Source organism: Canis lupus, chromosome 16, assembly GCF_003254725.2.
Source record: "Canis lupus dingo isolate Sandy chromosome 16, ASM325472v2, whole genome shotgun sequence".
Taxonomy (NCBI): Eukaryota; Metazoa; Chordata; class Mammalia; order Carnivora; family Canidae; genus Canis; species Canis lupus.
In genome coordinates this window covers 37,806,362-37,833,249 of record NC_064258.1, presented here as the reverse complement: position 1 = coordinate 37,833,249, position 26,888 = coordinate 37,806,362, and the positions used below count along the sequence as shown (strand labels likewise).

The 26,888-nt window shown below is 37.1% G+C and overlaps 1 protein-coding gene across 10 annotated transcripts in view; it reads left to right on the top strand.

Annotated features, from left to right (window-relative positions):
* The window catches only part of DLC1 (DLC1 Rho GTPase activating protein), a 493,459-nt gene that overhangs the window by 198,134 nt on the left and 268,437 nt on the right, over positions 1-26,888 (top strand). For all 10 annotated transcript variants that reach the window (XR_007402564.1, XR_007402565.1, XM_025475287.3 and 7 more), the window contains one exon: positions 1,170-1,310. Coding sequence is in view for 8 of the 10 variants with exons in the window: in XM_025475287.3 (XP_025331072.1) it covers positions 1,170-1,310 (141 nt within the window). In the remaining 2 variants the exon portion in view is untranslated. The remainder of the gene's footprint in view (positions 1-1,169; positions 1,311-26,888) is intronic.

Genomic DNA, 26,888 nt, shown 5'->3' with positions numbered 1-26,888 from the left:
GAATAAAGAAAAATAATAATAAAAGAAAAAAGAACATAATGAAATAAAAGAAGAAAGAAAAGGAAAAAAGAAAAAGGAAGAAAAGAGAACAAGAAAAAATAAAACAATAAAATTAAGACAAATCTTGAAAAGTAAAAAATAATAATAATTAAAACATTTTAAAAAATAAGATAAGACACAAAAATCATGGCTTGTTTTCTGTGCCCCAGTCACAGGATGACTGGTGTGAGCTAGTGGACATTGGATTCACTGAGATCACAAGCTCCCTATGATGACTAGACCCTTCAGTTATGTCATCAGGACCTGCCTGATGTGGCATCAGGCCGCTCCATTTATAGTTTATGAAATTTCTTTTTTTTTATTTTTTTTTATTTTTATGATAGTCACACACACAGAGAGAGAGAGGCAGAGACACAGGCAGAGGGAGAAGCAGGCTCCATGCACCGGAAGCCCGACGTGGGATTCGATCCTGGGTCTCCAGGATCGCGCGCTGGGCCAAAGGCAGGTGCTAAACCGCTGCGCCACCCAGGGATCCCGGTTTATGAAATTTCTTATGGCAGCCAAATCCTGCTCTCAACTGGAACTTTAAGGTTGAGGGGGAAAGAGCATTCCCACAGCTCTTCAGTCCTTTTAAACTCCAGCTTCTCTTTTCAGTGCACCAGCATGACTCTGGCTGGTGTGGGCTTGCAGACCCTGCACTCACTGGAGTTATAAACTCATAGAGATGACTGGACCCACCCATTTTGGTGTCTGGATCCTGCTGCATTCTAGGCTTTTAAGGTGGGGTGGGACTATAAACCAGGATGTTCTTCAGTTCCTCTGACCTGGAGAGCTTTCTCGCAGCTTCTCCCCAGCTTGGCAGAGTTCTAGTGTAGTCTCTTTTCTGTGCTAGTTGCTCTTTTAAACCATGTGTTTGTGTTTTTTTTTCCCTGTGCTAAAAGAGAAAGGGATCTGTTCCTGATCCCTCAACACTATCCCTCCTCACTCCATTTGTAGTTGTTTATTACAAAATCCATGGTTGTGGGTGACGAGTCAGTGTCAGTTGTCAGCAACTCTTTAGCATGTCAGTGTGTGTTGGGAGTAGGAAGAGTTGGAAGGATGCTGGTAGCAGGGGGAAAGGCCTTCAGAGAGCATGGACATGCCTTTCATATCAATATATTTTTTAATAGGATCTGGAGTCAGGATCTGAGAGTGGAGCAGATACCATTTCAATAAATCAGACACAAATAAATCTGTCTTCTAACACCGAATCTACTGACCTATCATCGTCCACCCCAGTGGCCAGTTCTGGAACCAAACCCAAGTCTACGGTAAGTTATAAGTGCTACCAGTCAATTTTAACATGAAATGCTGATGATGGTAAGGGTTGATACCTCATCCATTCAATATAGAAGAAATACTCTTTGAGTCTTAGTTGCAGTGACATGATAGCATTTAACTAAGTACAATCCAACATATGTTGCTTGTTTGCTTTATAAGTAATTACACAAGTACTTCACTAAAACAGATCATGTTTCTAGAATTATGCAATTTTATGTTATCAAATTTTGCTGCTGTATACTCATCTTTAAAGAACCAAGAACAAAAAATCTGGAGATGGTTCTTCTTGAATTATTAGCCTGACCAAACTACTTACCAGTCAGAAAATTGCCTCTCTAAGACTAGACAGAGAGAGAGAAAGAGATAAAATCACACACATCATAAATGTTATGTGGATATTAAATGACATAGCTCATGTAAACTACTTAGTGAAATGCTTGGCACAGAATAAATACTGAATAAATATAAGCTACTATATCATGATGATGCTTCATCAACTTTACAGTGCTACCAAAACAAATAAAATGAGAATTTTCACATATAGTAATATAGCATAGTGAATTGTAAATAAAAGACATTTTCCTTTAAGTAAAAAGTTGAACTACTACAGGAAAGCAGTATTTGACTGTAAAAGGTAACATTTATAGAGGAAGTAATTACTACTTCAAATATCTGAAGTCCCAGCTGCTCCAAAATAACCTTTCCTAGTTTAGTGAAAATCATAGTGGCATATTATTTTTTTTAAATGCCCATGTTAGTTTAACACAGAGAAACAAGTTTGGATTGCTTGTTTGCCTGACTTTAAAATAAAAAGCAAATCTGAAATAAGACTCAAAAGAGAATACTCTGAATTTAAAACGTGGTAATATGTTCAATTGCAAGAATATCTAGAGCATTTTTAATAGAATAAATATCTATTGAACACCTACTACACACCTACTACATGCCATGCATTCTGCCAGATAAAAGAATGGGAGTGGAGTAAAATGTATTTTCTTTCTTTAAACATTTCACAATCTAGCAAAGGGGAGTAGGTGAGTAAACAGGGAAATGCAGTATCATACTATATGGTAGAGCTGTGTAGATTGGAAATGGCAAGAACCACTGACAGACTACATATAATGCTGTTCTAGGTACAATGAAAACATAGGGTCAAAAATAATATGTGTCAACAGGTAGACTGAAATGAAGTGGTGCTCTTCTTTTCCAAAATGGGTTAAAAAAAGGTTAAAATGTAAAATTAAGGTATGAAACCAAATGATTTCACTTTACCACATTCTTGTTGAAGTAAAAGGTAAAAGTCAACAGTTTTAACTTGAAGGTTTAGGAACCATTGGAGCATTGGCTTTCTGAACATTGAGACAAGGTATGGGGCTGATATATAAGAGAGAAGTAGAAAGGAAGGTGAATTCCCTTTTTAAACGTATTCATGCTTATATTCACTTTTTAAAGTACCTGCTATTATCCTGAAGTGCAGTTATTTTCTCTCTGATATTTATTCCACATTCATCTTTTACTTTAGAATAATTGCCATTGGTATCTTCTTTTTCTTCCTTGAAACATACATATTTTAATATGTGGTCACCTTATAATTTGTAGCAATTTATATAACTTTGTGTGTAGTTCCATCATTTTTCTTCAATAACCTCATGTTTATAAATGTGCTCATGTTTATAAATGTGTTTCCATTGAGATATGTCTCTATATTTTTATGATAACCATCTACAGTAAAGTTTTAGAATGAGAAACATAAAACCATCAGCTTTGGGGGGACTGTAATCCTTTAAAATACTTGAAGATGGGTCTGTTTTCAAATTTTTCATGTTTGCCATATCAATTGACCAAACTATTCGCCTCACAGATAAAATTAAGAAATACTAAAGTTGGGGCACTTGTATTGTTCAGTGGGTTAAGAAAAGGAAAAAAATGGCACACACAGAATTTTTAAAGAAAGTTTAAGGGGCACCTGCATGACTCAATCATTAAGGGTCTAGTTTTGGCTCAGATAATGATCTTAAGGTCCTGGGATCGAGCCCCACGTCAGGCTCCCTGCTCAACCAAGAGTCTGAATCTTCCTGTCCCTCTGCCCCTTCCCCCACTGGTTCTGTCTCTCTCTCTCTCTCTCTCTCTCTCCTGAAATAAATACAATCTTTAAAAAAAAAATACCTAGGTGAGAGCACAGGGTGTTATTCTGTATGTTGGCAAATTGAACACCAATAAAAAATAAATTTATTAAAAAAAAACCTAGGTCAATTATTGAACAGAAACATACTTTTTCATGCCCCTAAAGCAAATATTCACTGAAAAGTTGTCAACTTCAGGTAAAATTGTGTCTATCTATCCAGCTGTTCAGGTGTGACTTGTCACCTAGGCACTGTCACAGTTTCGTAGTGATGCCATCACTCCTAAGTCAGTGAGCACTGAGAATCATTATGCAGTGGATTGAGCCTCCAAACACAATATTCCACTTCAAGACAACCAAAAACTGCTTAACCCATCTTGACCAATACCACAGGCAGTTAGAGAACTGTACATGGAACTCTGTCCAGCTACTGAACTATAATTTAGTAAAATTCTCCAGTAGACCATGAGAAGGACCCAGAAAGAAACACTCCACTGTCAAAGACAACTGACTTTTAGGAAATTTCTTGAAGAAATAAAGAAAAGAAAATAGCTTGAAAAGCACGCTTTTGTTTCAGGGGAAGGGTTGTTTTAATGTGTGTATACATCTAATTTTGTTGTTATTGGTGTTGATTCTTTTGAATATTGTTCCTTTTTTACTACAGTTTGGAGATAATTTAGCTATGGATCAATTCTAAGTTTTCAGTTGTTTCTGGGTGGAATATTAGAATGAAGAATTTTACCTATTTTACGAGAGAGTAAACATATACTTCCCCCCCTCAATCTGGAGCTTGGGAAATAGATAATGTGTAATGTCAGTCTGGCTGCTTTGTGAAAAGAAAGAAGACACCAGTACCCCACAGAACCATTCTTTTCACCAGGAAATAAAATTTCAATTTTAATATTAAGTAGAAACATTAAATTCTAGAAACACCTACTTCTAACATTCACTCATAACAAACTAACCTTCTGCTCCATAATGTCATATTTTTACAAAATGTTTACTTTTATTTCAGAATTATTTAATGTTACATTTGATTTGCTGCTGCAAAATCTATTTATAATGGTGACTAGCTACCACAAATATTTGGCTTTCCTTTTGTATGAAGTCCTCTGGGTTTCTAAGTGCCTATTTTTTCAATAATATTTCTTATTTTTATATGTATTATTAGAACAGGACCAATGAGTAATCTTCAGATTTTTCACGAAGACTATGTATATATCATGCCAAAAAGTAAGCATTAAAGTAGATTTCTGGGATGTATTTCACACAAAAATGAAGAAGTTGTAGGTAGGATACCCCATACCAAAAAAAACCACATTAGAAAAAATGAGGTCTAGTGCTTAATATCCCAAAAATCAATGATTTCTCTCCCAAAATCTTTGTTTTGTCCCTTTGAAAATCTTTGTTTTGTCCCTTTGAAACACTTTCACAAACAACTCGTGATCAGTCATATTATTTTTATACCAAGTGCTCTGACTCACTATAGAATGGTATCCTGGCATCCTTCTGGCCATGGCATCAGTTGCTTGAGCTGTTCCTCTCTGCATGAATATAGGGTTGTTACACGAAAGATTTCGAAGCTGGACATTAAACCTCAGGGTTTTGTTGTTTTCCCTGAAGATACTTATAAATATAGATGCTCATTAAATTACTATCAATCATACATTTATGAAGAGAGAAACCACGCTCCAGGTAACAAAGGAAATAACATATCCCATTTATAGAATAAGTACTGGAGGAACAGGGACAGTCTAGCATTCTGTAGAATAACCGAGAGCATCACTAAGAGTAACGCAAGGATATGTTTTCAATTTAGTATAAATTCCCCTTCCCTCTTTGTCCCAGAAACTCTTTTAGTTGCCTTGTGATAGAATTCTAATAACAGTGATGAAACCCTCAATCATTTGGGCATGTTGGAACCACAGCTAGACAGAGCAGCTTTGAGTATGTCTTAAACTATCTAAAGGAATTTTGGAACATATTAGCATTCATATAAGAATGTATTACATACTGGAAAATAACCCTTTTATTGAAGACATAAAAAACTGCAGAAATTATTAACCTTCATTACTGTAATTGCTACAGAGTAAAAAGACAGATACATCTTATTTTAGCTTAAGGTGGCAACAGTAGGTCTAATTCCACAGATTGAATACACCCCTCATCTTTTCATCATTAATACCAAAATAGTGATGGGACAGATGAAGGAAAACAGCTGCTGGAGGGATGGGAGCTTTAGGGCAGGCAGGATGACGCCCAGCCAGACTCTGCCAACCCCTTTAGAGAGCGGTTCAGAATAACTCTTGCCTTCAGTCTGCCACGGTGTGAGGAAAATAGAGCTCAGGAGTATGCCCTGACTACAGTTCAGGATCATTTCTCGATGACTTTTAAAAAGACTCCAATACTACAATCAGCCTGAAAGTCCAGCTGCTTTTACTGACAGTTCTAAAACTTGCATGGTCAGTCTATTCTATTGTTGAAGAGGACAGTCTCTCAAGATGACCCCCAACACAACTGTTTATGCTATAGTCAGTTTAATGAGGCATTCACATACAATCTATTATTTTCCTTCCCTCTGCATGATAGAAGCAAAATAGTAATTTTCTGTTTTGGCATTCGCTTGTCAATAGCATTGATTTCCCTAAAGGTGTAAATGTTTTGGGGTGCAGGGAAATGGAGGGTGATGGCACTACATAAGAATTTTGACTCATTATTTTTAATGAACGTTATTTAAGTTCAAATCATTACAAAAACAGAATCTCACTTTCCCTTTTTCACCCAATGAGATATGGTCTAATCTATATTGTTCTTAAAATTATCAGTTGATATTTTGGCCACTGCCACTGTGCATGTGAGAACCATAAATTGTCATTCATAGTATTTCTACGGATCTATATTTCTCTATGGTAAAAGCAGAGACAGAGAATGAACAGGAATATGAACTTTAAGAAAGACTCACAAGTTTTATTCAGGTAATAATTATGGAGAAAAGTATTTTTGCTTATGTAATAATAATAATATCAAATACAAAAGGGACATGTATAGAGTGCACTCTATGGGCAGATATATTATGCACTAGCAGGGCATATAGTTCATTGAATCCTCAGGACAGCCTTTTAGGTAGATGCTATGATTTCCTACAGTTCATAGATGAGGAAACTGGTTAATCTGAGTTGCCTATGACCTCACTGCTAGGAAGGAATGGGGCCAGGAAGGCACCCAGATCTTCTGTGCTCCTAAACACTGCTTTAGGCAGAGATCCACCTGCCAACCACCTGGCTTCAGAATCAACATCACTGGTTTGAGAGGTTATTATGTCGGAAACAAATTGTCACTGATGTTTGAATTATTAGAGTGCACAAGGACAGTTTCATTGCACAATAAAGAGCTAGTTCATCAGAGCATGGCATGGGTCATATTCTTCTAACATCATTTTCTAAATCATCTATCTACCATAGATTTTTTTACAGGTGTTTGTATGTTTATATACATACAGATTATATGCATACATATATGTGTATACATATATCAGAAGATATATACATATATTTGTGTGTATGTATATATGTGTATATATAGACGTACATTCCCTGGTGTTATTTTCCAAAATGTGTGTTGAATAATTCTTACCTATATGGTTCAATTTTTAATAAAACCAAATTAGTAATTATTAAGTTTTTATATAGTCATGAAATTATTATCCAGTATAAGTTTATATAATGTCTTTATTAATTTTGTGTAAGACTATTTCTCAGGATAAACACAGAAACTACAGAGGCAGATTTATTCACTGTTACCAGGTGTGGGGTGTGGTAATGTCTGTATCTACAATAGGAGATTTAAGGTTGGAAAGGTGTGAAAAAGAGTTTCTAAAGAGAAGCTCATAAGGTAGCAGACAGAGGTTAATGGACATCTTTGACAACCAATAATCAACTTAATTATTCTTTCTGTTGGGCAGCCCGGGTGGTTCAGCGGTTTAGCACTGCCTTCAGCCCAGGGTGTGATCCTGGAGACCTGGAGATCCTGGAGTCTGCTTTTCCCTCTGCCTGTATCTCTGCCTCTCTCTCTCTCTCTCTCTCTCTGTGTGTGTCTCATGAATAAATAAATAAAATCTTTAAAAAAAATTATTGCTTCTGTAAAAAGAGGACTTCCACGTAAGCCTGCTTAAAAACAAAAAATATAAAGCTCATTAAATACTGTTTTTTTTTTAATTTATTTGTGATAGTCACAGAGAGAGAGAGAGAGAGAGAGAGAGAGAGGCAGAAGGAGAAGCAGGCTCCATGCACCAGGAGCCCAACGTGGGATTCGATCCCGGGTCTCCAGGATCGCGCCCTGGGCCAAAGGCAGACGCTAAACCGCTGCGCCACCCAGGGATCCCTAAATACTGTTTTGATGGAGAGTAATTTATTAAAGATGTCGAGGACAGTCTGATTGGGAATATGATATTAATTTATGATGAATTAGCCACACAAGATTAAAAACAAAATTCTTAACACAGAATTTAAGGATGAATTTAAGAGGTTACCTAAAGTCCTTGAAGTTGTATTTTAAATTGTATATGCACACCAGCATTGACACATAGAAAGACTGTCAATATCTGCATCAGATTCTCAAAGACTCTCCAAACCCCCCATAAAAAAATGCTCTTTTGAGTTTTGATGATTCAGTCAGTTATCCGTGAAGAAACCTGATGAGCATGAGAGAACCTTTGTTACAAATAATACACTTCAGGCACATGGACTGGAATTATTTCTTTCAGCTTTATTTCCTAGTGGAGAGTTCCACAGAAGCGTTTTTGCAATAAACTAGGCTATGCTTTATAGATATGTGAAAAGCAATTCTGCTACAGAATAAAACACCATTGGCATTTGTCTCAATTATACAGAATTTCAATAAAATTAAAAATGATCCAAGAAAGAAAAAAATCATCAAAGGTTTCCTGTAATAGTTTCAGTGCAAATCAGGTTTCATATCCAAATGCAATCACATATCTTATACATATGATCATGAAGCTAACCTCGTTATGCCTGTGATACAGTAAATGGCAGGCATTAAAATTGAAAACAAGAATATAGATTCTGGAGTCCAAATCACATCATTTAAAAACCCAGTTCCTGCATAGAATTTTAGCACTGTCTATATTTTGTTTTACCAGGGTACTATATGCTATATTTTTATATTATATACTATATTTTTGTTTAAATGGTTGTCAAACCGTTATTTTCAACACAGCTGGTATTTTTCCCTAATCTTGTCCACTATTTAGAACAAAATAGAGGGATAAAGCATTACTGTCTTTTTTACAAAGAGGAACTGCAAATACTCCTTTTTACTGAAGTCTGGGAGAAAAAACACAAGATAATATATAAAATTAATTAGAATTTAACAGTATTCCATAATGTCATATATAATAAGTAAAGAAAATAGCGTAGCAAAGGAAAAAATGTCACACATTGAATTTTAAAGAAAGTTTAAGGGACATCTGGGTGGCTCAATCATTAAAGTCATGATCCTAGGGTCCTGGGATCCAGCCTCACATCAGTCTTCCTGTTCTGTGGGGAGCCTGCTTTTCCTTCTCCCTCTGTCTGCAGCTCCCCCTGCTTGTGCTTTCTCTCTCTCTCTGTCAAATAAATAAATAAAATCTTAAAAAAAAAAAGAAAACCTCTTCTGAAACATCAAAAAAATTGAATTAGTACAGTTTACCATTAATAAATGCAAAAATGTAATGGTCTTAGAAAAATGCCTTTGATTGTAATGCTTTTGAATATGGCAATCTTACTTTGACATAGAAAAGCAATAACATTAAAGTATGTGGATTTTTAAAGAAATATTTGTCTTTGTTCACTAAGATCTTTATTGTTTATGAGAAAGGAAAATAAAGCAAAATTTATAGCTTTTTAAAGAAAAACTGAGCCACCAAAGAACTGGAAAAAATGTTTTTGAAAAGGACATCATTCTGTGATTATTATAATGAGATATTAGAATTCTATGACTGTAAAGCAATGAGGAATCCATTCACATACCCTGGATTTTGAAATAATAAATATGTAATTCATTAACCTTGGGCTTTGAAAAATAGCAACATTTTTATAGTTATTTGCTTTTATATTGAAAATAAATTCAAAATTCTCTCATTCCTTGTGTTTGAAGATACTGTCATCTGTTTCCAATGCATTTACAAATTAATTCATGACAGTCTCATTTGGGATGGGTTATTTGATCTCCACAATGACCGCCTCACGTCAGCCTTTTCACTTTGAACCTAAGAGTTTCATTTTGTCAAAAATAAGCATAACTTATACCCAGATACACTGATTCTTAACACTAAACACTGAGTTCATGGTATTGAAAGAATTTTTCAAGTTGGCAAAATTTTTTTTTCTATTTTGCTTGTGTTTAGTGTATAATAATCTAGTTAATTAGTTGTCCAGAGCAGAATTCCTAAAATTAAAAAAGGGGGGTAAGGGGAAAAAGAATACCTATGGATCATGGAACAGTTTGAATGGAATAAATTCCGTAAGGGCAAAATAAAAAATCATCTCTGCAATCTAAGGTTTAGTCATATGAATAGTACTTTTGTGTGTTATCATCATTACAATGAGAAAAATTTAGTTTTTCCATGTGCTGATGTTACTTCTCGAATCCAGCTCATATTTTTGTCCAAGAGCAATAACAACTTCCAGTTATTTCTGGGCAATGTAAAATGGCAAGCCAGCAGCATGCCACATCACAGCAACCAAGAATATAATTCATAGCACTGAGCAGTAATAATAACCACTAAGTCATTTTCACAGTCCTCTCTCTCTTCATTTTAGACTTCGTTGTCCCAAAGCTCTAATTACATATTCAATACGTTCCCCTTTTTTTATAACTTTTCCACTTTGATTGATAATTAATTTCAGCCCTAGCATTTGTTGGTCTCAGCACTCACTTCTTATAGACAGTTGGAAGTCAGATGAAATGTTGAACCAAGGATTCCATGGGAATATTCAGTAGCAGTTACACGAAGTTTACAGTTGGGGCTTCTTTAGCTCTAGTGGTGAGCTGTCTACCACATAGCTAATTTCTAAATGAAAAAATATAAACATCTACCATGTTGTTAAGTATTCTGAACATCACACATCTAAACATTTGGAGTCTTATAATAAAAATAGGAAAGTAAAGGAATTACTTACTTTCGATTCATGATGTCCTAAAACACCATCACTTGAAAAATATCGATATCCCTGACTATTCTAGGTATTTAATGAACATTTTATGTGCTAGTTTTCTTTTTTTATGTCCATAGTTCATATTCTTTACATTATTGTCACCACTGCCATTTTTAGTGTTTCTCTTTTCTTTCCATTCTAACACCTTAGTGTAATCCTGATGAATTCTGGGTTTGTAAACTCCTTCAAAGTAAGATCAGTTGATGTTCCTGAAAATGACTCTCATTGTTTCCTGTTCACTGTAAATTGCTTTATCCATTTTATTTGTTGTTGTTCTGCTGATCCATTTTGAAGGTCCTATCTTTGTATGTAAATATTATAGTAATTCACCAAATGGCCACTTACCAAATTATCCATAATGCAAAATGCAGAGAATCATACAAACAGGCAAAACTAACTGAATAAATCAGTGCTGTTCAGACTGTGCTCTGGAGAATCAGAGCCTTCCTCCACCTGCCTTCCTCCACCTGCCCCAACCAGACTTACTTACTTTTATCTCTTTTACATATTGGCTTTATGAATGAGATCTTCTTTGGTCAATCCATAGCATAAATTTTGTCCAAATCCTAGACTAAACAAACTATAGGAGTGAGAAAATGTTGAAGAATGTTTTTGTGTGTGTCCAGAGAGCCTCTGATATATATCTACTCTATTTCCAAGATCATTGTGGTGAAGCTGCCCCTAGGACTCCTATGCTCCAAGGGCAAGGTATTCATTCCTAAAGCTTCATCATCACTGAGTCCTGAACTCTGGGAGATAAGAAACAAGAAAGTGTAAGAGGGAGAAGACTCTGTGTGAATCAGAACAATTTGACTTGGCCTGGGCTTGGGGTTCTGTTGGCCCAGATCATTAAGGTGGTAAATACAAAACAAAATCTATACTTCACAATATCGGGTTGTAGATGAATATGTTTGTTTGCTTTTTTGTTTGTTTGTCTTGTTTAATTTGTTTCTATTGGGGAATAAAGTCAGAATTTTAAATAACTTTAAATAGGTGAATATTTAGAACTCAGAACTAGTAGAATTTTAATTTAGATATATTTCCTAAGGAAATATTAGCTAAGTATTTAATTTTTACATTTGGAATTTTGTGGTATCAAAATTTTACAATCATTTCCTTACTTGTAAAACATTTATAGTATACATATATGTGTGTGTGTATATATATGTGTGTGTGTGTGTGTTTATATATATGGGCAGTTCTATATACATTTTTGTCTGCATTTCTAATATTTATTTATGTAGTTTCATAGACCAAAAAAGAATTGCATATTTGCCAGGATATTTTTTATTACTAGTAATATTGTACTTTTCTTATATTTATCAGATATTTGTACACCTTACTTTAATAAAAAGATATAGAACAATATTAGTAGCCATGTGTAATAACTGATCTATTCATGTCTTCATAAAATTATCCTACATCTCCCTTAAAAAGCAATTCTAATTTATAATGTAGGTGAATTATAATACTATTAATGTTATGAACATTAATTTCATGAAACCCAATTCTTTGTTTTTTCAAGAAGCTATAAGAACTCGCTATGGCTATGTGTAAGCCACTGTGCTAAGCGCTGGAATAGAACTTAAGAAAAAAGTGTTGGAGGGAGAGGATGTGATTGGAATCTCTGGAATCAGACTCTGGGACTAAGAATTGCCTGGAGAAGCTGTGTTGTTGAGTGTTTCTGAGAGATAGACATGTTTGGAAGTGAGGAAGGCCAAATTGGATAGAAGACAGAGTTGCTTCAGCTGCAGTGCAGTAACAGCTGTGGCCTCAGGTGATTGTATGGAGATCCCTGGAGCTGGGTGTCTCTCCATGTTGTCCCAAAGTGAGGGAGGGAGTTAGACCTCTATCCTTGCACCAGCCAATTATTGGTCCTAAGCTGCCCCTAGAAAGTGATGAAACTTTGAGTGAGGCAGTTCCTTGCTCCCAAGGCCATTTCCCAAAGGATATTTCCCAAATTGGCAGCAGCAAGAGAGTTGATGCACTGACCCTGAAGAGGGAATAGCTCTGCAGTCTCCACCACAGATGCTATGACCTTCGCCTTCAATGGGTGTGTTCTCTGGTGCAAGTAGTAGATACCCAAACATGTGGATATAAAAAGATGTAACAAGAACCAAATTATAGTTATTATTAGGACCCTGAGGGAACAACCCTAAGGAACAGGAAAAATGAAGACTCCTATTTCCCATTTATGATAGAACTTACAGGGTTTCGAAATTGACCTTATACAAAGGATTAGAAAAAGGAAAAAATTAAAAGTGGATTCAAGAGTTACATCTTGAAGAAGTAAGACAATGGTGGGGTCATTGACTAAGGGAATAAAGAAGCAGAGGTAGGAATGAGGAGGAGAAAAAGCAAAGTTTTTAAATCAACCTTATTTTAAGGTATAATTTACATACAATAAAATATGCCCATGTTAAGTGTGCCTACCTCCAGGATGTTTTTGGTAGTAATGAAAAGAAAGAAAAACAAAGGATGCTAGCAGAGGAAGTTTTAGTGAAGGAAGTTATATTATCTTTTTTTTATTTTTTGCATTGTTTTACTGGTTTTTTTTTTTTAAAGATTTTATTTATTTATTCATGATAGTCACAGAGAGAGAGAGAGAGGCAGAGACACAGGCAGAGGGAGAAGCAGGCTCCATGCACCGGGAGCCCGATGTGGGATTCGATCCCAGGTCTCCAGGATCGCGCCCTGGGCCAAAGGCAGGTGCCAAACCGCTGTGCCACCCAGGGATCCCTGTTTTACTGTTTTCCAGGAATGTGATCTTAGCTAAATATGCACAACCAAATAGAGTGAAATCACAAAACAAATTAATTTTTTATTATACCTTCCACACCAAATACCCAAGTCAGTTACTTTTCTCCCTCCTTGATTAGACAAAAACTCAGAAACTCCCATGAGTCTTACTAGACACTCTTAAATAATACAATCACCTTTTTTTTTTTTTTATCTATGATAGTCTCACAAAGAGAGAGAGAGAGAGGCAGAGACACAGGCAGAGGGAGAAGCAGGCTCCATGCACCAGGAGCCCGACGTGGGATTCGATCCCGGGTCTCCAGGATCGCGCCCTGGGCCAAAGGCAGGCGCCAAACCGCTGCGCCACCCAGGGATCCCATACCATCACTTTAAATCCCAAAACATAGCATTCATGAATTAGAAATGAGAAGGTTTAATTTCTGCAATAGTCAACATTGCAATCTTCCTTTACCTGTAAGGCTCCTCTCTCTCCTAGTCTGCCTGCAGCCAGGGAAGGTTGGGAGTGGGAGTTCAGCTTCCTTTTCCTTCCTCTCTCACCAGATACATCACTAGCTAGCAGCTGTGAAATGAGAGGTGGGATGACAAGGAAAACAGAAAAGTTCTCACTGGGTGCATATGAATGCCTATGAGTCTGTAAGAGAAACTTTTACCTGCTATTATCAGTTTTCTGTTGCTATGTAACAAAGCATATTTAAACTTTGTGGCCTACAATAATAGTTATTATTATTTCTCATGGTTTCCAATAAGTTCAGTATCTGAAAGAAACTCTCATCTTGGTCTCTGCCTATAGAGTTTGGAAGTTCCAAAGCCCTGCATTGGTTCTGCACTGTCAGAATCTTTTGATCTGAGATGAAGGTGTTTCTGCTAGTGCAATCTCTTTGAAATTTTGTGCATCTCCTATGTGTCCTATTAGAGCTCCAGTAGACAGAGCCAAAATACAAATCTCCTCACGATAAGTCTTTCCCTACCTCAGACTCCTACTGAGGCTTCTGAGAGGCATGCCCTGATGATTCTTAAAACTCCTGTTGTTTAATGTAGAGGATGTGTGATGTACCTTCTAAACATCCCTAGTGAGCTTTTTGTGTGGACAATTCTCTGAGGCATTGTTTTAAATATTTTTGAGACTTTGGCAAAGAATTTTATCTTTAGGTATATTTTCTTGGCTGAACCTTGATTTGATCTTACCCTGAAACCATTTCTTTAAAAAAAAAAAAGATTTTATTTATTTATTCATGAGAGACACAGAGAGAGAGAGGCAGAGACACAGGCAGAGGGAGAAGCAGGCTCCATGCAGGGAGCCTGATGTAGGACTCGATCCTGGGTCTCCAGGATCAGGCTTGGGCTGAACTGCTGAGCCACTCGGGCTGCCCAATTTCTTAACTTTAGTATCATTTATTGTCTGGAGACCCTGTGAAGAAGTCTTTCTCCCTCTTTTTACATTTTAGTATAAGGAACAAGAACTCATGCAATGCCTTTAATCCAGCCTGGAAATCTCATTTGCCAGATCACTAAATACCTTACACGTTTTCTGCTTTCCACAGCACCACCACAACTATACTCCTAAACTTTCTGTCACTAAATAAAAATGATTCTTTTCTTCTAATAATATTTCTTTAAGGTCTTACCGAAAGCCTCCTCAAAGGCTATTCAGCTAGTGCTAACAGTATCTTTGGTGTCAAAAGCACTCTCCTCAAGTCCAGCTAACATTCACCTGCCACCTAATCCCAAAGCTACTCCCACATTTTGTCATTTTTTTTACATCTTTTTGTTATAGTAGCACCCAATCCTTAGTACCAAAATCTATTAGTTGTCTGTTGTTGCATGACAAATCAACCCTAATTCAGTGGCTTAAAACAATAGTAATCAATGTATCATGGTTTCCATATACTAGAAATTCAGGAGTAGCCTATTCATGCAGTTCTAGTATAGGGTCTCTCATGAAGGTGCAGGTAGGTGTTGGCAAGGAGTGGAAGATCTCCTCCAAAATGATTAATCAGCCACTCTGGAAAACTGTGTGGAGGGTCCTCAAAGAGTTAAAAATAGAGATGCCCTACAACCCAGCAATTGCACTGCTGGGGATTTACCCCAAAGATACAGATGCAACGAAACGCCGGGACACCTGCACCCCGATGTTTCTAGCAGCAATGGCCACAATAGCCAAACTGTGGAAGGAGCCTCGGTGTCCATCGAAAGATGAATGGATAAAGAAGCTGTGGTCTCTGTATACAATGGAATATTCCTCAGCCATTAGAAATGACAAATACCCACCATTTGCTTCAACGTGGATGGAACTGGAGGGTATTATGCTGAGTGAAATGAGTCAATCGGAGAAGGACAAACATTATATGGTCTCATTCATTTGGGGAATATAGATAATAGTGAAAGGTAATAGAAGGGAAGGGAGAAGAAATGGGTAGGAAATATCAGAAAGGGAGACAGAACATGGAAGACTCCTAACTCTGGGAAACGAACTAGAGGTGGTGGAAGGGGAGGAGGGCGGGGGTGGGGGTGAATGGGTGACGGGCACTGAGGAGGGCACTTGACGGGATGAGCACTGGGTGTTATTCTGTATGTTGGCATATTGAACACCAATAAAAATAAATTTATTATTAAAAAATGATTAATTATCATTTAATCATTGGTTGGCAAACTGGGTTTTCCCCCACGTGGGTCTCTTTATGAGACAGCCTTAGTTTCTTCATACCATAGCAGCTCGCTTCCCCCACGGTGAGAAATCTAAGAGACCAAGGCAGAAGTTGCAATGCTTTTTATGAACTGGTTTTGAAAGTCACACACCAATATATCTGTTGTTTTCCTTTTGATTATACAATACTAATCGGCGTGGGAGGGGACTCTCCAGGGCATGTGTACCAGGAAGCAAAGATCACTGGGAACCATCTTGGAGATTAGCTTCCACATCTCTAATTCCCTTAATGCAGGAATTTCTTTATATAGGAATATAAATATTTCTAATTTTGCAGGTCATCTAGGTTTTTTTTACAGACCCCAGGAATGCAGACGCTTTTATCTTCTCCTGGCTGAAACCTGTTTATACCTCTAGTCAGTCCTCTAATTAAGCCATGCATATATCTCGGATCCATAAGAAATACTAATACTGCCTTTCCTGAAAAATCTAGGAATCCAGCTGATACTAATACAGCCCATCTCCTTTGACTCCTCACCAGCTAGGGAGCCCAATCAGGCCAGATCAGTTTCCTGTGTCCCCCGTGCTGCAGGGACACATATCAGACTTTCCATGTCTGGAGGGTATGTTTGAAGTCGGTTTAACCAGCCTTGAAATGAGAGCAGACACCCTATTTACTAACACTTCTCTGTAGGGCAAGATGTAGGGGAGGACTCATAGCAAACTAAATTCTCTTCCCCAAGTCACTTATTCCTGATTCTATTCTATCCTTTGTGGAGTGGGGGTAAGTCAGTGTTCTCTGATACATTCTCCTCAAAATATTTGTTACAACCTCTACATTTTTGTCTTTATCACAACTCAGTTTGATATGAAATCTGTCACCTTAGAGTTTAGGTCCAAACCTCAATTTTAATACCCTATCACAGAGATCTGTGTCCTGGGCTGTGAACAGGTGTGCCAGGAACACATTTGCTCTCTGCTGCCATTTGAGAGATTAAAAACACTTTGAGGGAGATAAAATCACAGATTCAAGGTTATGGTAGTTTTTTTGTTTTGTTTTGTTTTGTTTTTTTTAATCATTCACTAAAACTGTATTCAGACAGGACTAAAGATAAGGTACATACTACCCAAAGTTGGTTGACTACCACCCTTCAGTTCCTTAATTGGCCTGCTAAATGTAGAGTTTATATACCCCGAAGGGGGCGGGGGGATATTTAAAAATTGGTTTTCCTTAAATCCGCTGTTGGAATACATGCTGATAAGGTAATGTGTTAAAACATCATAAAATAATTTGTATGTTGACTTACAGGCAAAACATAGATTAACAAATTTGAACGATTAAAATGATAATGACAGAGATAATAGCAAATCATAGTATTTCTGCAGGGAGAATAAAATATCAATTTGCCTAGACTTCAACTTTTTTATAATTTGTGTTCTACATGGTATAATCTTTATGGGGCTTGGTTTCCTCTTCAGCTCCAATAAGAGCTAAAGAAACATCCTTCTACACAAGTCAGATTTTTAGGGGAAGTGTAATGAGGAAAAGGCCTATGACAAAGGATGGGCTCTATCTGGCCAAAAGTTCTGAAAGTTCAATTTGGGGCTGAGATCTAGGAGCTTCAGCAGCTTCTGGAGATGAAGAAGGATTGATTTTAGCAATAAGTACTCCTACCAGGTCTCAAAAGGTCAGATAGGCATGAGTGGAGGGAATTAGGTCAGGTTGGCTCCAGGGGAGGAGCGATGATAATATTCTGATTTAGTTGCTGCATGGACAGCAGGAATAGGTTCCAAGAATACATGCTTAGATTTAGACTTAGGCTTAAGGACTATTTTTCTTAAACTTTTGGAGACAATAGAATACAAAACCATTTTTTTTCTTACAAAATTTCTGAAAACTTTCATCACAATATTGTGATCAAACCAGATATTATTGCATAGAGTCCCTGGGTGGCTCAGTTGTTTAAGCATCTGCCTTCAGCTCAAGTCACGATCCTGGGGTCCTGGAATCAAGACAGACATCAGGCTCCCCACTGAGCAGGGAGCCTGCTTCTCCTTCTCTCTCTGCCTCTGCCCCCAGTCCTGCCCCCTGTGTGTCTCTCTCTCAAATAAATAAATAAAATATTTTTTAAAAATTACTGCATATATGGCAAAAAAACTATATAATGCCACTTAAAAGCTAGAGATACAAATTAAAATCATTTCAATATTTTATTACTGTTAATGTCATATATTTATTATTTTTCCACATTTATTCCTAGCATATTTCTGAGTTACACAGAGTAGATGTTACTCATTAATTGGTTTAAAAGATATTGTCACATTAGATTATCCATGATTCTGTTTGCTATATAAATTAAAAGGGGCATTACAAGGACACGACTATAGGCTCCCCTGTGCATCTTTTTAAATTAATTCAATTAAAGTTGTCAGTAAGTTGGCACCTAAGGGAAGCCCTATTCCTCTTGCCAGCTGAGAAACAACTTTCAGTATTGGTATAAACAAAAAATATATGTTAAATTTAAAATAGATTTAAGATAAGAGCACATTGCTTTGAAGGGTTTGTAAATAATAAACTATATATAATATATAAAATATATATAATATATATTTTTCTCCATGGATGAAACTTTTCATGTTTTTAAATTGTATTTCTATATAATGTATTTCACAATGCATAAGAATGTTCTCCACCACCCCCCACCCAAAAAAAATGTTCTCCACCCCAAAAAGATTCATTGGAGAAAAATTCTAACACATGTAATCTTTTCTTTGATCATAAGTTTGGTTATTAAATATATTATTTTCAGATATTATATTTTACTCCAACAGAAAATTAATATGCCACTGACTTAAAATTCTGTAGCCTTCAGATGATTGTTGGATCTTTCAAAAGACTTTCTTCTTTGGTGACAAGATAGTACAGGTAGGCTCCTACAACCACTAAGTTATTTTTCTTAAAATGAGGGCAACTTACACCTTGAAAAAGGATAATATACCAAAAAAAAGAAAAAAAGATTAACACTAGTAAAAGTAACGTCATCATTAAAACTTTGAATAATATAAAGCAAGGTAGTTGCAGTATCTTGCTTTTTATTTTGAGGTTTGCTTTCGTTTGTTTCTTTTTTTCTTTCAGAATGCTGCCATCTTCTGGTCAAATTGTATATTACTTCACACACAAAAGATCTACAGCAGAGGCAATTTAGGTTTATATAAATTCATCTTTTATCATTAGGAGTCACCTATTTAAGATTTATGCCTCTAATGTTCCAAAACTAGAGAACTTTAAATAATTTTCAAGAACTTTAGGGAGTTAAATTCACAGAAGATGTTTCAGGATTTGTAATGCTATCAAAATATATATTGCACAGTAAATGCATATACAGAAGGACAGATAAGGCAAAGTGTCTCTAGGGAATATTTGACTTGTTCTATTTCTGTAAGAATCTATGGCTAAGAATAATTAAGCAATTTTGACATATATTTGCTATATTCATTTCTACAAACCATTTTCTAAGTAATTCATTTTGAAAGAATATTTCTATAGTATTTTATAAAGACCCTCAATAAGTGTTCCCCTTTCAGTGAAGAAGATTCTTGTGGGACACCTTCTTAGAGTTGTTTATATTTGTACTTCTTTTAGAATTATTTATTAAAAGATACACAATTTAAAGAGCTTGATTTGATATTAACAAGTATATGTAACTCCTTGTATGTATACTTCTACTCCCACACTCTAGTTTTTATTCCTTTTTATTGATTCATTGAAAAAAAAACTGAAGCTCTTACCATGTGCCAGTTTCTTTGGTAGGCACTGAAAATTCAAACAGAAGATGCCATCCTTAGACTTAAAAGCATGCAACTTAGTGGATTTCTTTAGCCAAGTCCTAGAAATCCTCACTGGACTAATACAAGGACTAATTAATCCTCAAAGGACTATTAGTCCTTTACTAATTAATCAAAAACATTTTAATCTACCAAAACCAAAAACTGGTAAATCACAGCACAAGAGTAGGAAGCATCTACAAGACTCATGAGCTGCTTCTTTTTGTCACTGATGGTTTCTACCAAATTTTCTCCCTCCCGCCCCGCCATCATATTTACAATTTGCTGACACATACAATTCACACCAAATAGCCATGAAATCAGCACAGTAATCAATGTTTAAAAGGTGAAGAATCTTGGCACACTGAGACCCACTCACTTGAGTTACTCAATGGTATTGTAGCTGTACTGCCAGGGTAGTGCTCAAAAATTGCCTGGTTAGAGAGGTTGGTTGTGGGCAGGGAGAAGGGAAAGGAGTGCTGTGCTCCAGAGCAGGATATGATCTGGAGCTGACCCTGTTCCCTCAGACAGCACCACGTTGCATGGATGACTGCTCAATGAAGAGCCACTTTATAGCTCAGAGGAATGAAGAAAGCATGCATTAGCAACTCCCCCCAGCTTTGCCTTGTTTCACTCTTGGCACTCCACTACTTTTCCCATTATTAAAAGGAAACAGGTAAATGATCACATGTATTGTTGAGCGGTATGTAAGAGATTACATGAAAATGCTCCTGGTATTCTCTGTAAGAGAAAATAGTGAACCACTGCACAGAACGTATGCTTCGGAATTCATGTGATCAGTTCCTCATAGTTAAACTATTCTCTGCACCTAGAAGACCCAACTAAGACTACATAGGAACAGCTTTTCTTCTTTTGGATGCTTTTTCTTGGAGCAGTTGTTAGAGTACAATTGAAACTTATTCAGGCTCCATGCATGATAAAAGTTAGAAAATCTATAAGTCACTCTTTTAAGTATCCTAGATATCAATATTTCCTGCTATTTGGGGGCTGGTATATATATATATATATATATATATATATATATATATATATATATATTCCTGTGTTTTCAAACCCAAGTTTAATACATTATGCCGTAGTTACATGTACTTTTTGCTCTTCTTTGAATGAGAATGGCAACCAAGTTGTGAAGTATACACATAATTTTTTTAAATTCTCATCACAAAGCAAAAATAATAGTTAGGATAATAGATTTAAAGAATTTGAGATTGTGTCAGCATGCCTTTCATCCTCCTGGTTCAGAAGTTAAGTGAAAGATTGGATTCAGTAGTTCTCTGAGCCAAATCACTGTGGAGGGTCTCAGTCCTAACAAACTATACCATCATTGACACAGCATTCCTATTCTGTTGAGAACTATTTAAAGAGGAAAAATTTTAAATATTAAAAATCACAAATTAAAAATTATACAGTTCTTTCATTTATAGCATTTTCATACATATCCCTTAAGCAGAAAATATTGCCTTGAGGTACCTATTATTTGTCCTTCATTAATGCTTTCCCTATTTTTCTGTTTTATGAAATTCTTTTGGAAATTGATTAGATTCAGATTACATTTTGTTAAAGCAATCCAAGCCTGGAAACGATAGTAAAATTTTCATAGAACAAAGCAATACAGACTTAAAATTACTCTTAACATTTTATAAAGTTAGGCACACTTATGTCTTTTCTTTTTTTATATTTTTAATAAAGTAGTTCTAAAATATTTTCATTTCAATTAAATAATTTAACTGGCTCCTTTTAAATGGCATTAAACAAGATTTCATGATTTGTGGAAATAAATCTCTTAGTAGAGTGCTCAATGCATAGTAATCCCTCCACCAATGACAGTCAGTATTATACTTCAGTATATACAACAGACCTGTTCTTTAAAAGGGACACTTAAAATTATTTAAATGATGAACCAAATAATATTTTAACTAGTGTATTTGCACTTTGCCTAAATTCTATATCAAGTTGTTCTCTGAGCCAAATCAAATTCTAGTATTTTCTGTACTAGAATGAATTAAGAGGCACCATCTGTAATTGAAAAAGGGCAACCCAAGACAATTGAGTTAACTACCAAGATCAACAGCCCAGAAAGGACATCCTTGTCCTACATGTCCTAGCATAAGATAAGGAACGATTTACAGAGTCAGATTCCCAGAAAGATTGGAATACCCAACAATGGGGGAAAGTGAAAAATGAAGGAGCCTTTTTATCATCAAGAAAAACCCCACAGCATACTTTTGTATTCAAAATGACACTAATGAATGTGGTGATTATCTGGGAAGACAGGGATTATGAGAAAGATGAATAATTCAGTCACCCCTCTTTGCATCCATCTTAATAATTGTCATTTGGGTTTCGGCTATAGTCATCTTTGCTACTTCTGTTGCTATACGGCTTGGTTTCTGCTTTCCAAGCCATCTCATGGTGGATGCCAGGTCTTGGTATTTATTGTACCCTAATCATCTTTCTTCATTGGAAAATTTCCAAAGAACATATATTATAAACTAGAAATAAATATATTCCTGGTAAATTTGTTTTTCTGGCTTAGCTTAATGCACAGGCCTCTTTCTGAGCAAAAATCTTGTGCTCAACAGTATATTAAGATGAACTAATAAGACTGATTCTTTTAAAACAAAGTCTCATATACCTCTATTGATTTTCCTGTTTTGTTTTGTCTTTTATCAATGGCATGGTTATCATTTTTTGGGCTTGAGAAGATGAGGAAATACTTCAGTATTTGGTTAAAATATGACAGAAAGTTCATGAACTTTGTCTTGCAATTGTAATAATTCAAATGGCAGCAAGTAAACATCAGTTTTCATCAATGATGAATATAAACACTCAAAGAAGGGATTTCTGCACTGTGTTGGCGCCTCTGAAGAAATGATGTTCTTTCCACATCACCATAGAAGAATTTGTTTGGACATTTTCTTGGAATGCTAGTGTACTGACTACCAATCGTAGAACAATGCTGCTGTTTGTGTACAAAGTGGTCGTAAACAGGCTACCCACAGAAACAATGATTTATACTGATTGCACATTTCTCTGTAAATGTTTAATCTTTATTAGCAATTTTTAGGGAAAGCATGATTTTGAACCCTTGACTTGGAATTTTCTGGGGCTTTAAAATGATCCAGGATAAAGGTCAATTCTCTTTGGCCCCATATTTCCAGACATTTAGTATTCCATTTCCCATTATCAAAACACACATGCACACATTTTTTGAAAGAAGTAACAAATGCAATATAAATGGTAGGGAGATATGACTATTGCCCAATAAGCAAAATCTCAAATCTCAGATCAAATGAATGATCCTCAATCTATTGAAAGGTGTTCATTATCTGTCTCCATTACTCTCCAGTGAACATAATCTCAAAAGGACTTGGCTCTTGAAAATGAATCATTAAAGCAGCACAGCTTTTATTGGATCCTTTTATAATGTACTTGCTCAGTAGAGAAAATGCTTTTAGACACCTCCTATTACCTGCTGGTTATTTGACATTTTATTTCCTTATTTAGTAATCATTTCTTGAGTGCCTACTGTGTGCCAAGCATTGTGCTAGATACTTGAGAAACAATAGGCTTCCTCACAGAGCTCAGAGTTAAACAGAGAGACACACTAATAAACAACTAATCTCAACTCAAGGGAGGCAGGGAAGAACACCTAGGCTAGTTGTGAGGCAGTTGGGAAAAGTTGGTATGCAGTAGGTGCTCTCAAATATTTCTTTAATATTTAAAGACAGATGGTTCTACCCTGGTGAAGGTGTAGAGAGCAAAGAGAAGAGATTTCCAGGCTAAGCAGTGAGTGAGAGCAAAGACAGAGGTGAGAAAGCCCCCCCACACACACACATGTGGAGACTAGCAGATGGTTCGGTCTGGCACAAGTGCAGGAGCTTTGAACTCAACACAGAGGCTGCAGAGGCCAGTTAGAGTCAGATTTCAAAAGTGTCTCCTAGGGGCGCCTGGGTGCCTCAGGCAGTTAAGCATCTGCCTTTGGCCCAGGTCATGGGCTCAAGGTCCTGGGATTGAGCCTTGCATTAGGCTGCCTGTTTGGTGGGAAGTCTGCTTCTCCTTCTCCCTCTGCTCCTTCCCCTTGTTCATTCTCTCTCTCTCTCCCTATCCCTCTCTCTCCCTCTCTCTCTCTGTCTCCCCGTCCCCTTCTTTCTAAAATAAATAAGTAAACCTTTTTTAAAAAAAAAAGTATCTTCTACACTATGACAAGGTGACAAGGAAAATGAGTGAATTCCAGCAAAGGACATTGGGAAGCAGGGCGATCATTCCTGCATTTTGGCAAAGTTTCTTCTGAATAGAGAGGGAATGCATTGGAATGGCTCTAAGAGAGGCACTATTTTGAAGGCTTTCATAGCAATCCAGGCACAAAGTAAAAGATGGAAGCCTCCATGGTAGGAATGCTAAGGAGGAGGCATGGATAGATTTAAAGTATATTAAGGAATTATAATCTCTATACAAAAGTGATATGGTGGATATAAAGAGGAGAAAGGAACCAAGACCTCATAATGACTGAGCAGCTAGATGATAATAACTCCAAGACAGGGAAAATCTTTGGCATCCTTGTTCCCTTCTGCTGAAAACTACTGCTGATTTTCATTTGAGGATCCCTCCACAATACCCAGTTTATGTGAAAAGGCAAGGTTGCCCCCAAGAGTACGGCATGTGATCCAGATCAGAGCCAGGGCTGCAGCCAATGGCCAAAGTGACGTGGGAGTGTGTGTGTGTGTGTGTGTGTGTGTGTGTGTGAATGTGTGTCATCTGTGTTGCTGATGGCCGAGTGAGGGAGGCTGGGATCCACATGCTCTATGCTAGTCCAGTTAGGGTTTGAATATGAGGAATTTTCAGGACCTATGGAAAACAGGCTTTCTCCTCTGCATGGGAATTAGAGTCATAAGAATATGCAAATGCAGCTACTGTAGCCATCTTGCCCCCCCCCCCCCCCGCAGCAGCAGAAACTAAGAATGTAGACAATCTAGAGAAGCAAGAACAAGTAGGTTTTCATAACATTGTGTGACCCCTGCTTTCTGCCACATCTGAAGACAGTAGTACAACGGGACTTTTCAGTTATGCAAGTCAACATGCTTAAGACATTTGTAGGAGAGAGTCCTAGTGAATGCAAAGGCCAAGAGCAATGTCTAGGAGGCAGTTTAAGCTTAAGTGTCTGGAGCTCCAAGGAGAAATCTGCCATGGAGTGTTATCTGCAGATAACTGATTTTAAACATGAAATGATTGCCCAGTGATGTAAGAAAAGATAGAAAACCCTGGGAAACACCAACATTCAGCCACTTAGTCACTCAAAAAATGCTTACGGAGCATCTTTCTCTAGAACAAATACCACATCAATAGACAAAAGTGATGGCAATAATTATATGTCCCTGTTCTTTTAGAGCTGATAGGAAATGGAGGGAAAAGAAAACAACCAGAAAAAGCATATTAGAATTTGTAATAATGATATGTTCAAGGAAAAGAGAGGAGGAAGGAGTAGAATGTGGGTGTTCAGACAGTGATCAGGGTGGGCCTCATTATGAAGTTGACTGTTTAAGTAAGGATTGGAAGCAAATAGGGAAGCAAACCGCATACGTGGCTGAGGAAGAGCACTGCACGTGCAGGAACAGAAAGTGAGGAAGGCTCAAGGCAGGAGCCCACCCACCCTCTGTGCTGGGAAACTCAGCAAAGGGGAGTAAGCTAGGGCCCAGTGAGCAAGGAAGAGGGACCAAAGCAGGGAAAGCCTTGCAAGCCACAGGGACAACTTTCACTTGTATTCTGAGTTAGATGAGAAGCCTAACCCTCCTCCTCATATGAGGAGGGTTCTCAGGAGAGATGTTTCATGATCTGGTTAGGCTTCAAGTGGCCCACTCTGCCGGCTGTCAGAATAGCCTTTCAGGGCAAGGGCTTCAGAGAGGCCCCCAGAAGGCACGCATGACCGTCCCGGCAAGACAGGATGGTGGCTAGGCCTTAGTAGCAGTGGTGGTGGCAAACACTGGCATATTATAGATATATTTTTAGGGGAGAACAAACAGAAATTCTGATATATTGAATGTCATCTGTGAGAGAAAGAAATCCAGGATGACTTCTGAGCTTTTTCCCGGAGCTACTGGAAGCATGAGAGCAGTCTACAGAGGAAAGTCAATTGGGGTATCTATGAAAACGCTGTCACAGACTACAGAGGGACACAGCTTTGGGAAGGAGGGCCTGGTTAAACTTTTAAGTGCTGCAGAAGAACCAAGGGAACTAGATAAGCAGTGAAAGTTGCCTCTTTGACAACAACAGAAAAACCAGTCTTTGATGACTTTATTGAGAATGACTATCATCCTTTTTTTTTTTCCCAAAGTCAATAGTACTGAACTCACTAGACTATAAAAGGAAGTAAATCAGTAGATTGAATAGAAAGAGTGAACCGATCTGAGGCTCAGTCCAATTCAACACATCTACATTATGCGCAGCATGCTGGGAGATAGAAAGAGGTCGAAGGTTGAAGACACAATATGTTCTTTGTTTTTTTTTTTTTTTTTTTTTTTTAGACACAATATGTTCTGTAGGCACTTGGGAACATGGATAAGGCAGCCATACACAGCATTGCCCTGCATGCCTACATGTCTAAACATTGTCAGAGAACAGTTGAGCAAGAAAAGCACTGCTCACTTCAGTACCGCTTCTCTTTGCTTGGGAAAAATCCAATACTCTCCTAACCACCTGTGAGGGCTGTTTAGCCTAAAGGCTCAGAACCTCGTGTCCATCCAGTCACTAGGTCCCCCTCCCAGGACTGGACAGGCCTGCCCAGGATACAGTAAGAACAGCTTGAATGGAACGTGTCCTCTGATAGAACACTGGCATTTCGTAAGAATTTTTTTCCACATTGGAAAAAACTGTTTTGCATTTTCAGGTGGGTAATAATCCACTGTCTCAACCACAGGTCCTTCATGATCTGTCTACAGTAAATAATAAGTGTGACCTTATTGTTGTGACATCACATGACGTATGA